Source organism: Antennarius striatus, chromosome 4, assembly GCF_040054535.1.
Source record: "Antennarius striatus isolate MH-2024 chromosome 4, ASM4005453v1, whole genome shotgun sequence".
NCBI classification, from domain to species: domain Eukaryota; kingdom Metazoa; phylum Chordata; class Actinopteri; order Lophiiformes; family Antennariidae; genus Antennarius; species Antennarius striatus.
The window spans coordinates 21,255,001-21,267,473 of NC_090779.1; the positions used below are offsets into that span (position 1 = coordinate 21,255,001).

The 12,473-nt window shown below is 38.5% G+C and overlaps 2 protein-coding genes across 5 annotated transcripts in view; both read right to left on the reverse strand.

Annotated features, from left to right (window-relative positions):
* The window catches only part of lsp1a (lymphocyte specific protein 1 a), a 31,840-nt gene extending 26,757 nt beyond the window's left edge, over positions 1–5,083 (reverse strand). For all 4 annotated transcript variants that reach the window (XM_068313502.1, XM_068313501.1, XM_068313503.1 and 1 more), the window contains exons 1-2: positions 5,006–5,083; positions 2,169–2,209 (exon numbers count right to left, since the gene is read on the reverse strand). In XM_068313502.1, the coding sequence (XP_068169603.1) occupies positions 2,169–2,209; positions 5,006–5,068 (104 nt within the window). In that variant the 5' untranslated portion in view covers positions 5,069–5,083. The remainder of the gene's footprint in view (positions 1–2,168; positions 2,210–5,005) is intronic.
* A 3,728-nt stretch (positions 5,084–8,811) lies between these two features.
* Positions 8,812–12,425, reverse strand: LOC137593562 (troponin I, fast skeletal muscle-like). The gene is made up of 7 exons (XM_068312376.1): positions 12,338–12,425; positions 11,160–11,192; positions 10,747–10,783; positions 10,256–10,384; positions 9,747–9,836; positions 9,493–9,666; positions 8,812–9,219 (listed from the first exon to the last, which is right to left on the reverse strand). Exons 2-7 carry the CDS (start codon positions 11,165–11,167, stop codon positions 9,142–9,144), a joined length of 516 nt encoding a protein of 171 aa, XP_068168477.1. The 5' UTR covers positions 11,168–11,192; positions 12,338–12,425; the 3' UTR covers positions 8,812–9,141.
* Between the last annotated feature and the right edge of the window lie 48 nt (positions 12,426–12,473).

Consider the following 12,473-nt stretch of genomic DNA (forward strand, 5'->3'; position numbering starts at 1 on the left):
TGTTTTTATGCTTCTCAGTTAAAAGAAACAAAGTTTTAACTTCATAATATATTGCATGTTATCAACATAACCAATAGATTATTATAATACTGAATTATTCAAATAATTCTCAATTATAGATATATAACATACATATTTTCATTTATTATATAATTATATATATTATTTATATAATGTACACACATTATACCCAGGTCGGCTGAATTCATTGCCTCCACCATTCAAACTCCACACAAGCAGACTGTACGCCATTGTCTCCACCCGCCCCCCTCCCTCACACGCTCTCACTCACACAAACAACACGCCGCCGTTACTAAGTAACCCATTCATCGCCATTCACCCCTGGAGTGTCAGTAAGTCTTACTTAGTGGCACATCAGACAAAGGGAATTCTGGGAAGTGAATTCGTGACCCGGACACCACCACCACCATCACTGCTAGCTGGGGCTCACGCAGCTGAGATGTGATTTACATTAAGATCTATCCTCAATTACAATTAAAACCAGACGGAACTTGATTTAAGCTGCTCAAATTTAGAAAATATAATAAAATTTAAAAATAAATAAATAAATAAAATTAAAAATAAATAAATAAATAATAATAATAATAATAATAATAATAATAATAATAATAATTATTATTATTATTATTATTATTATTATTATTATTATTATTATTATTATTATTATTATTATTATTATTATTATTATTAAAAACAACAATTTCTAAATAATCAGGAAGTTTGTTTCCAGATCAGCAGCTTTAGGGACTATATTCTGTCTGCTGTATCAATCCTCATGGAAACCGAAGCAGGTCCTACAGATTATCGTGAATAACCCACTTGTGATATCAGGAAACTGCTTTTTTGTTGTTGAATTCTTCTGAACTTTTCTCGATGGCAGACATCTCCACGACACCAGTACTCGCTCCAAAAAAAATCCAGATCAATAGATAGCATTGATTGATGCGATTAATACCAGTGGAATGAAAGGTTCTGTGTGTCCGGATCACATGATCAGACGACGTTCCGAGTTCAGATCAGGTCGAACAACAGCAGAGAATATTAGAACGACAGGCGCTGACAAACTCCATTGTGTCTTTCCCTTCACTCCCTCCTGTTGAAAGGTGATGCGGTGGATTTCCACGTCGGATCCAATCGGGTTGTACGCTCTCTCCGCTCCCATGTTATTGTTGGACTACCAGAGAGAGGAGTTTTGTGGTCAAGGCCACAGATAAAACCTCCCAAAAACGGGGAGACACGTCAACCTCGTTTTCACGTTCTCAACTCACTGGCTGAGAAAAGAGGAAAGCTCCTATGAGACGATGAATGTGGTTCACGTCACAGCAGGACGATCTGGATGAACCTTCTGCACATGTAAAACTTGTTCTAGAGCCACGCACAAACACAAAACACTCACACACACTTTCAAATAATTGATGGTCCACATTTTAAATACGCTTTACTAGAATCACGACATGTTAGCTGCTCCCATTGATTTATCCCTGGTACATTACAGACACCACTGGAAACAGAAACCATTGAAGGAAAACAAACGTCTCCATCTATCAGGGTAGAAACAAACATCTTGTTCCTGTCGGTTCACTTTCAGCTCAAAGCAAACAGCCAGCGCTCCCGTGTGTGTTTGGTTCTTCTGCCCGCTGGAGGTTATCTGCCGATGCCAGGTATCGATGGAAAACCACGTGCCGTCAATCCGTGTAAGTTTTTTACAGATGAGACACCTCTTTCAAACATCTTCCAGAATCAGAGGCTGTTTTCACAGCTGTATTTGCACTTGATTCACAGCTTGTTCATCCAATACCGCCACGGAGACTTCACTGGCCAGTGAAATGTGATTAACAGAATACAGTACAATGTGACTGCAAAACATAGAGGACCTCTGTTCCTAGTTACCCCTACAATCAGTAAATAGCAGGCAGGGGTGCCTAACAACATGGCGTGTAATGATAAAATTCCCTGCATTGAAATTGATTTTTTATAAATTGTCTGTTTGAGAAATACGTATTAAATGGCAGTGATTAAACAACCTCTTTGTTTGTGTCTTGATGAAATTTAAATTCATCCGTTTGGTAGTGAAATCACCACAATTGACTTTCCAATATTACTGATTGGAATAAAAAGATATAATGATGTACAATATGGTACTTTACCCTGATGGCTCCGCTTCCCCCCTCGATTTCCAGTTTTTCATCTGTAGGAAAAAGATGCATGTTGGTTTTGCTGATTGGTCGAAACAGGATTAAGCAGGATTAAAGCTCCAGGTACTCCGAAACAAAAAAGGGGATCTCATTCCTTGCTGGTCTCCTCACCCAGTCTGGTTGGAGGGGAGGTCAGAGGAGTGAGGAGTGCTGTTGATCGATTAGTGAGCTCAGGGAGTGTTGAACTACAACCCAGAATGTGTTCCAGGCTGTCTTTTCAATGCCAAAGCCCATCTCAACACTTCCCGCTCAGAAGAGGCTCCTCGTAAACCTCGACGGCGTCTCCTCGGCCAGAGATGTCCTCTCCTGACACTGAGAGCCAAATAACACCGAGCTCATCCTGAAGCAGGAGTATAGCTGACTGGAATCGAGTCAAAAGTGTTTGGAGAATAGGAATTAACCCACCAGAGGGAGCTTTGAAAGCAATATTAGAAATACATCCTATTTGTCATGTTAGAGCTGTTCTTCTGAGGATTTTCTGTAGAACACACAAGTTCTAAGAAGACGTGTCATGTTCGCTTTGTTCATGTTGAAAAGATCCTGGAAGTTTCTACCTGTAGAGATCAAAGCAAGAGCTTTTAAAGATGCAAATTAAAAAGCATCAAAAGTCATTTTGAGATTCCAGGAATCATAAATCATCTCCGGTTTGAGCTGTTTTACATTAAGCCAAAAGGAATGTTTGGTTTGGTTTCATTCTCAGTTTGATAACGCAAAGCATGACTGACAGTCCAAATGATCCACCAGTCACAAAATGTTTTTGCCGTACTGCTGAGAGCCTTTAATCTTCATGAAGACGGACATCTGTAACGCAGAAGGCTGGACAGAAGGCAGAGACTTAGTAATGGAGGGAAGAGGAAAACCCCAGTGCCGAAGCCAGCTTGGCTCGGATGGAAACCGGTGGATGAGTGTTTGTAGGGAAGGACAGAAACACACAAATAGAAGAAGAAAAGGAGGCTGAGCCTGGAGGAGCTGAAGCAAAACCATCACTGTTATTAGAGTCAAGAAAAAAAACGTATGATATAATAAATCCCAGAAATATGGGTGAAATTCTGCCGTCCTATCTCTCTCTCTTTCTTAAAAGGCAGTTTTTCCTCACTACTATCTCCAACTTTTTCTCATGCTTAAGAGTCGGTTTGTTCATATTATCAGTATGAGATTAAAAACAGATGGAATGAATCAGAATGCAACTGAGCAAGAAGTGTCTGGTCTGATGACGACGCTTTAAGGAATACATCCAGACGTGTATCATGTTCTGAGTTCATTATTAAATTTAAACCACGACTGGGTCGGAGTTCATACTTATTGACTGTGGATGAAAACACATTAGAAAAATGAATCTACATTTGTGATACAGTAACTAACTTCAGGAAAATATAACAATCTGTTAGAAGTGTTTTAAAAAATCGCACATTCCGTACTTTACTTATTTAAATAAATGGACTCCCTCAGAGATTCAAATGACTTCAAAATGACCTTCAGAATACTTTCAAACAAAAAAAACCTCTTGATCATGACAATGAACTTGATGACAGACGCAAAGCTACATTAATTCCCACATCCCACCTGCACCTTCAGTTCAGTTCAAGAGGCAACATCGTAGAAGCAGCTCCTGGTAAAAAAAAATAAAATCTTTTCATATAAATCAAGTGTTTTCATGCATTTTGTCCAGCTGAGATGTAAACATCTGGAACGGAACCAGTCTATGGACGGTTCTACTGAACTGGTGTCCCCTGCTGATAGAGTGGGATACATGTGGCTCATAATTAAACCCTGTCTCAGAGCAAATGTTACAGATATTTTTAGTTTTACCACGTAATATTACGTTACCCTAACTTTCTGCTTATCTGGCTGTTTTATTTCTGGAATCCTTTCACAGGACTCCATGACTGATAAATTTTTTAAAAATGTGTATCTGTGTTATATAAAATTCACATGTGAACAGATTAGTTTGCAGTAACTTCTATTAAATCTACTTTTGATGGCATTGTGATATTCCAAATAAGGAATATACATTATGTTATCGTAGTGACTATTAAGCCCTGCCTGCTTGATGTCGGATTCATCACTGATAGAAGCCATAATTACTGTTTCATCGTCAGGATTGGGGGCAGACATGGCTTCAACCATTTAATCAGTCACATCTGAATCCTGAAAGATTTGGATTGAAACCACAGAAAGCACTCGAGTGCTCTGTTTGTAGGTCAGATCATCTGCTGTGAGGTGGAAGTGGACCACACAGGATCAATAGGTTGATTTGGAGAACCTGAAATAATAAATAAGGAACTGGCTCAACTGGGAAAAAGAAATTACAAACAACACCCACGTCAGATTTTAATGTGTCACAGAACCCAAACCGGACAATGAAAACACACCTGAACGACAGAAAGCATTAAACCAAATCTGTGCTTGCACGTCGCATTCTGTTCAGCTGGTGGGTTCTGGTTTTTATGAGCTTTAGTTACGATGCTTTTACAGCAGAGCCGTCATTTTACAGGAGACGTGTGGAGTTTACTGACTGAGTGATGTTGCAGTGATTCCACATTCAGATAGAGGGGTGCCGTCTGGAGCAATTTTAAATCTCTTGAATGTATTTATGCTCACTATTCTCTTTCTTCTTTCTGTAAGAGCTCGGTGCTATGTGGTATTTCTAAAAAAAAATAGGACTACATTCCTGGGTTTGGAAATCAGTGTTCAGGTTTGGGAATTCAAGTTGCGAAAGTGCAGTTTGAATTTGCTGATTTGTTATCGGAGTGATTATCTGTGAGGTTTAGACTGAGTTCCATGCTTACCTGCCCTACATACACCAGCAGTCTTGCATTGAGAGGGCTCTCATCAGAACTCTGAGTTATCATTGGATGATAGCAAGAACTTGAAATCAGCTGGAGTAAAAAAACATATTGAAAATGTGCTTTATTATAGGTATAGTATACAGATATAATATGATGCCAGATTCACATTTGTATCTGGTAAAGTTTAAGTTCCCATCATAAGAATATCACAGTCTTTCTTCTTGCAAAGCAACTCTTGAAGTCTTATTTAGGAGTAATAACCCAGTTATTCATTCTGTCAGCTATGTCATTAAAACTCTCAGTACGTTCTAGTTTTACAAATGTGTTTATGTCTCTGCAGCTGCTTCCCTTTGGATCATTACTGTGCTGTTTGAAATCAGATCAACTGAGTACAGTCTGCTGTATGCGATGCAACACTTACAGGAAGAGGATGGACGTGTTCAAGACCCAGCCAGGTTCAGAAGACCGCAATGATGCAGGAGTTAAGCAGTTCTCCAGCTTGGAGGAGGGAATGAAGGACCTCCCCACCTGCATGCTCCAGTGTGTTGAAAGTGAAACCATATGGTACTCTAGGGGGAAAAACAGGGGGAACTTAATGAGATTTTGAGCAGGCACTAAATGTAATTGCACTTCTTGAGTTTTTACAATGACCTCCGGCAGGCTGGACGTCACCCTAAATGACTTTCCAGCCTGCGTCAGTTATTGAGATGAGCTCTGGTTTCAGACATGAAGTCTGCAGAGCGGCGACATGAAGATGAAGGATGGAACGAGTGATATATGTTTGATTCAACAAAGTGAGGAGATGGAAAACGACCTAAGTGATTTTCACCATGTAGGACTGACCACAGCAGGAAATAAAGACACTGAAAATAAAGAGAGTGAGAATGTCAACACAACATTTTAGATGCCAGAGAGAGGGTTCAGATGATGAAAAGCAGAAAATGATAATAAAAGTTTATACTTTCATACATTCTGTATACTTGTTGGTCAAATATCACATTAGAGAAAGAAATTTCTCTTCTGCAAATATGCTGGTGGGTGTTGAGTTGAAAATGAAAGGTTTCGGATTGTTGTCTTTTAAATAAATCAGTTGAAACTTACCTTCGGAAATGAAATCAAATGATTGCAGTGAAAAAATATCATTGATTTACTTATTTATCATTATTTTTAATATTGAGGGCAGACTATAATAACCAACAGTTGGTATAACAATGTGTGATCCCTTTCTTCAAACGGAAACTAAATTATATATACAGTTAAATATGGTGTGTATTCAGGAGAAGCGGCTGATGGTTCAATCAATCATAATAGTTGCACCAGCATCAATAGTTGTGTGTAAAAACAGACCACATGCGCCCCCTACTGGCCATCAACGTTCAGTATCTTTTACAACTGATCTCAAGTCTGTTTTCAGTTCAGAACAGCAGCATCAGAAAAGCCCTCCTCTAGGAGCTATAAGTGTGACTTCATCAATACTTTTCATTTGTATTTTCCTTTGTCATCATCTGTATTCCCGGAAACAAAAACAAGAAACAACGTTTCAGAGGCACTAAAATCTCCAGATACTGGTGTCAGATATTCAATTATTTTCTGTATTTTTGTTTATGTCTATGAGACGCACAACCGCAGCATAAAATATCAAATACTAAATATAACCAGTATCAGTTTATCTAGACTCCATCCCACGCACACCACCCTCCTGTCTCAAATACCCCACAGAGGGGTCATCAGCATTTATTAAAGGGACAGGATGTTTCTCAGCAGACAGCCCGGACACCAGGTTGTCAAGTAAAGACGTTTGATTGGTTGATGAACTACTCCATCATTGTTTGATTTGTTATTGAGATTTTTAGCAGCTTAAATCAGAGACAGAACCAGCAGCTCGTGGGAGAACACAGGATGGAGTTGTAGAATAATCTGATGGATGCTGAACGAAATATGAATCATGGACTTTTTATTGGAATCATACCTGATGATCACTCTGAATGGACCAGGACTCTTCTCTGGAGGGACAGGATGCATCTTGTTTATCAATTTTCATAACAGTCATCAATGTCCTGCAGGTGGGAAGGAGAAATGGGAGTTCAAATTATGTCAAAATTAGGTTTCAAGCCACAAAGTAAATTAGAAAAAAAAAAATCTGCATAATTTATACTTTTCTAGTCTTAGACAATGGACTTACATATGAAAACTGCTAATGCTAAATGCTATATTAGAATGGCCAAAAGGTCTAGTAAGAAATACAGCTGAGGCTTTTTTTTTTTTTTTCAGTGTTATTTACAAGGAGTCTTGGTGAAGTCACATGATCCAAATATAACTCCAAGGCATCTCCTCACATTCCCCCGGAGGCCGACAAGATAAAGTTAGCTGCTCAGGAAACTTTAGAGGTTCTGACGAGCCGGACCTCCGGCAGGCCGGAGGCAGAGCTCGCAACGCCATACAAGGAGTGTGAGAGCATCTGTGTGTGTGTGTGTGTGTGTGTGTGTGTGTGTGTGTGTGTGTGTGTGTGTGTGATACTTTCATGGACATATTTCAGATACTTACAAGTCAGGGGTTTTGCCGTCTCTGGGGACGAAACAGGACACATTGCTGTAAATTTTATTCTACAGACACAAAAGAGAAAAAAAATAGTCAAACTGAACCTGAGCTCTGAGGATGGAGAGAGGGATGATTAACCGTCATTATCTAAGACACCTTTGAAGGAAAAGGGAGTACTCCAGTCTCTGTCTTCTGTCTACTTTCATCATAGAGGATCAGTTTACAGAAATGTTTGTGTCTCTCCGTCACATTAACAATCCAACTTTAGCAAAAGTTATATTTCCAGTTGTGAGATTCCGCTGTAAGAACGTCACAAGTGTTGATTCGGGTTAAGATTCTTCACACTAAGTGAATCATAAATGTTTTTTAGTCCAGATCCATAACACAACAAGGCCTTTTTCTTTAGCGCCACCATCAGGACAAATGCTAAACAGAATAAAGACCTCGTTTTGACGCCTGACATCAACATGAAATGAAGCAGAATAATAATGGCAGCAATAAACGCAAAAGCTATTTTTAAATGACTGATGGATAATGATTGTGTTGATTGGGATCATGTAGGTTATTGTTGGGCTTTAATGCATCAGCATTATGTCAGCTGATGCCTCTAGACCCATTATATTATAAACCAGTCTGTCCTGGTGTCACTTTGTATGGAGATGAAGACAGTAAAACACTGTAAATATTAAATGTTTGCTTTGCATAATGACTGAAATGTAATTATAATAAATGACATAAACAGGGTTGAGATGAGTTCATGGCCTCTGATGGTTTTAAAACGGGTTTCAAATCAGGTTTCATCATCTCAGGTGTGTGCAGATTAGAACCAGATTAGTACCTAAACTCTTCTGTGGGAGCAGATTATAGATCAGTCCAATGAAACATAATGTGAAATACACTTAACTATACCATCAAACTGTTAGGAGCCTAAATAAAACATAAGAAGAAAAGATTTTAAAACAAAAGCTTGAAGATTCATTCAGTTCTCAATGAATACATAAAATTGTTTAATTAACTGTAATTTCATCTGAAACCTTCCCACTTTTTCTATTTTTTGACAATTAGAAAACAATCCTACAATCGTCAAACTAATTCTTTTTTTCTGGGAATACTAGCTTTATAGTTTCCTGGACATTTTATAATTACAAATTTGTAACTTCACTAAATATTATAAAGATTTTATTCTAAATTCTAAATTATTAAAAAGATCCTGTCTGACTACATTTTGAAAAAAGGGCAAATAAAGACACAAAAAATCAAAAACACTCTTATTTTTTTCCACATTTGACTTTATTGCTTCTGTATATCGTCGTTGAGTTTGAGTGAAAGTGTCCCTGAATTTGTGAAGTTTTCGACTTGCTGTTCAGTAGAAACAGAAGGAATCTTTCCACCTCCTCCCAGACCGACAAAGTTCCAAAAAAGAAAAAAGAAAAAAGAATCCTGGAACAGCTTCGGTTTCTGCAGCGACTCCTCTCAGATGCTACCCTGCTGCTCTCCAGTGTGATTTCATCTCAACATTAAACAACCATGTGGTTCAACAAACACATATAAGACATGTGGAGTTCATATAAACAGAAAGACAAACAACAGCGATACATTTAGGCGGACTCGAACATCTTCTTTCTGTCAGCCTTGTCTTCAATGTTCTTACGCCAGTCGCCCACAGCTTCTGTTGGCTGCAGAGGAGAAGAACCAAAACCTCAAAGTGCTGCTTCCTGTCATTCTGATAGTTTCCCTGATCTGAATCAGAACCCATAATGGAACCAACAATGTTCAACTGGAAGATATAAAGCAGACTTTGTGCTGAATTCCCTTCCCTGGTGCAATAAATAACTATAAATGTGAACATTTTGAGCTTTTTGCCTCAGAAATGCGTCAAAGAAGTACAGTACAGGTATAAACTTTAATTATTTTTTAAAAAATCCTGAAACCATAAAGTCGTGACTCACCTCCTCTTTCGTCTCCTTCTTCACCTGCTTCAGGTTGGACCTCAGGTCCATGTTGACCGTGTGCTTGGAGCCCAGCAGAGCCTTCAGCATGGAGTCGGCTGACATACGTACTTTCTTCAGAGCGGGCTTCTTGACACCTCTCAGGTCAACGACTTTAATCTTCAGGTCTTCAATCTATGAGAAGAGGGTCTGGTTGTTTTTAGATATCGGCCAATGAAAGGTTCCTCACCAACGTGATTCTCTGAGGAACGTACCTCTTTGTCCGCCTTGCCCACTTTGGCCTCAATGTCGTACCTGTCCTCATCGATCTTGTCAATAAGAGCGTGGAGCTTCTTGCAAGTCTCCTAAAACCAGAGTGAGAAAATGACAGTGACTTTTTAAATATGTAGTTTACCTCTGTAGTTTCGAACAATTAAACCCTTTAAGCTCAATCTCTTTTGCTTGACGCATTTTCTTCAAACAGGAAAAGTGCAACGACAAGCAATACTAACAGAGATAATTATGCTACAGCATGATTCCACCTACTTTATGTTTCAAAAAATATTTGGCAAAGCTGGTGTTAGCCCTGGTGAGACTAAGTTAGCTAAGAAAACAACTCATTTAGGTGTTTGATTCTCAGATAAGTTAGATTTAGAAGTTGTTTCTGTTAGTGTTTAAGTGTGGCCGAACAAAAGCTTCAGACTGTCACGGAGATTGGACCCTGACCCCGTGTGACTACCGGTATTCATTCAAAACAGCGTCTTAAAAGTGAGATGCTGCTCACCATGAGGGCAGCCTGGTCTCCACTCAGGTCAGGGGCTGGACAGTTTTCAGCCATGTAGTTCTCCTTAGCCGTCACCGCATCCTTCTTTTCCTGTTCCAGCCAGTTCTGAGCAATTTGGAGGATCACACTCTGCAGGACAGGAAAAATCATGCAAGCAAAATTATATTTTGAGTTATTTTCTGTTGATTTCAGATGGAAATTTTTGCACAATTAATATTTCTGCAAAATCCTATTAGATCATAAATGAGCAATGCAACCAACAGCATCTAGCATCCTGTGTCAGGAAATTATTAAGCCTTTTAGGAGACACTAACGATATTTTAGAGATGTTTTTACATCAGAGAGAGATAAACACATCAGTCATTTAGTTACTAGGTTTTTTTGCATGCACAAATTTCATCTATATCTTATGGGAATATTTTCAGGGAAATCCTCCCATCTCGACAGTAAGAAATGTCTCAAATTAAAAACAAAGAGCTTTTTTGGTTTACCTTCAAGTGATGCCTGCGGCTGGATGTCATCTTCTTGCTGTTTGAGAGAAAGTTGTGTTAAAGCAACCCATAGAGCACCAAAAGTTTACTATTTACCGGTACAACCAACAACTGTCAAAAACACTATGGAAATCTTGTTTACATAATGCAAATAAACATAACATTTTACATAATATAAATTTATATTTTCTAAAAGTAGATTGCTTGATTAACATTAACATGAAAGTCATTATCTTGGAAAACCTTCGATTTATGCACTAATGTTATAATATTGGATTTTTTTTTACACTTAATATAATTGAAAAAAATTACTAAAAAAATATACTTTTAACATATATATTGAAAATGGAAACTGCTGTATTTTTGTCAACGTCAGAATTTTTGCCGCGAGGATCAGAGATGTTCAGACTTACTCAGACATCTTGGAGTTTTTGGGGTTTCACACGCTGCATGAAGACACATAAGAACACATTGAGAGCAGGAAGCATTGAGATGAGTATTTTTTGACCTTGATTCAGATCGAGATGTCAATGTGAGGTTCTCTGAGATCAGCATGTCTCTCGATGGAGATGGAAGGATGGGAATATTTGTGTCGTAATGCGATCTGAGGCCACAGCTGAAGAGCAGCGACGTCGACTGAACTAAACTGGGACGGCGAGGATTGGGTGTCGTTCACAGACCGTTTACAACCGGATTGGGTCAAGGGAATATCTGAAAGGCTCTCCAGTGGAATGTGGCTAACTAAAGTTCATTACCAATACCTGAATTATTTATATCAAAAGACAAAGTTCAAATCAAGATGGTATCATCTGCTGATGTTGAACCTTCAATTCCGACTTCCACTTTGATTTTTTGAATAGCTTGTATCTTTAATTTTTCTTTTCATTTAAAGTTTCACACTTTTCAGTCATGACGATCATAAATTTACTTCCCTTTTTTTAAAAAAAAAAAAAAGGAACTGAACCAACAGCATAAACTGAATCAACAATAAATCAAATCAAAGAATTTACACCAGCTGACAATAAATTCAGTTTGATAATCAAAAACCATGATAATTACATGACCAATGTGTGTTTAGTTAATGTCCCACAATAAAGTTTAAAGAAAATAACTCCTTATTGTCTTTTGTAACAACAATAGCACAAATTTAAGGGTGTCAGAGATCTAAATTTTTTCATCTGATTTGAATCAAAAAAACACATTTTTTCGTTTCAAACCCCTAAAGAATGACATTTTAACAACTCTCCAGCTAATATAATGACGTGTTTGTACTCCAGCTGCTCTGCTGCATCAAGTTTTAAAATTCAATGTCAGCTGACGTTCAATTTCTAGCACAGAGCTGCTAACAGGACCACAAAACACAACACATAGGAGCTGCACAGGTCTCATAAAGGAAAAGGTCAAATGTCAGTAAAAGCATGTTGAAAGCGAGCTCAGGATGTCAGGATGGTTCAAAGATGGAGAAATGAACGACTAGGATTCCCTCTTGGGCTTGTCTAAAGTCTGGCTGAGGTGAGGCTGTGTTTTGGCGAAGGATGCTGCTCTCAGGGAAGCTGGTTAAAACCAAATAAACAAAAGAAAGATTTCTCACCTACTGAGAGGAGGAAGAAGAGGACACGACAAACCTGGTGGAGGAAAACGACACACTGCCAATGCCACAGACAGAGAAAAATGTAATTGGGTATATATGGTGGATTGCGATGCATCAGCGAATTGCCCAGATCCTC

Coding starts and splice junctions, on each gene's coding strand:
- LOC137593562 (XM_068312376.1), bottom strand. Junction 10,385..10,746: donor GCCGCAGGCATCACTTGAAG/GTAAACCAAAAA, acceptor CCTGTCCTGCAG/AGTGTGATCCTCCAAATTGC. Junction 9,837..10,255: donor GAGACCAGGCTGCCCTCATG/GTGAGCAGCATC, acceptor CTCTGGTTTTAG/GAGACTTGCAAGAAGCTCCA.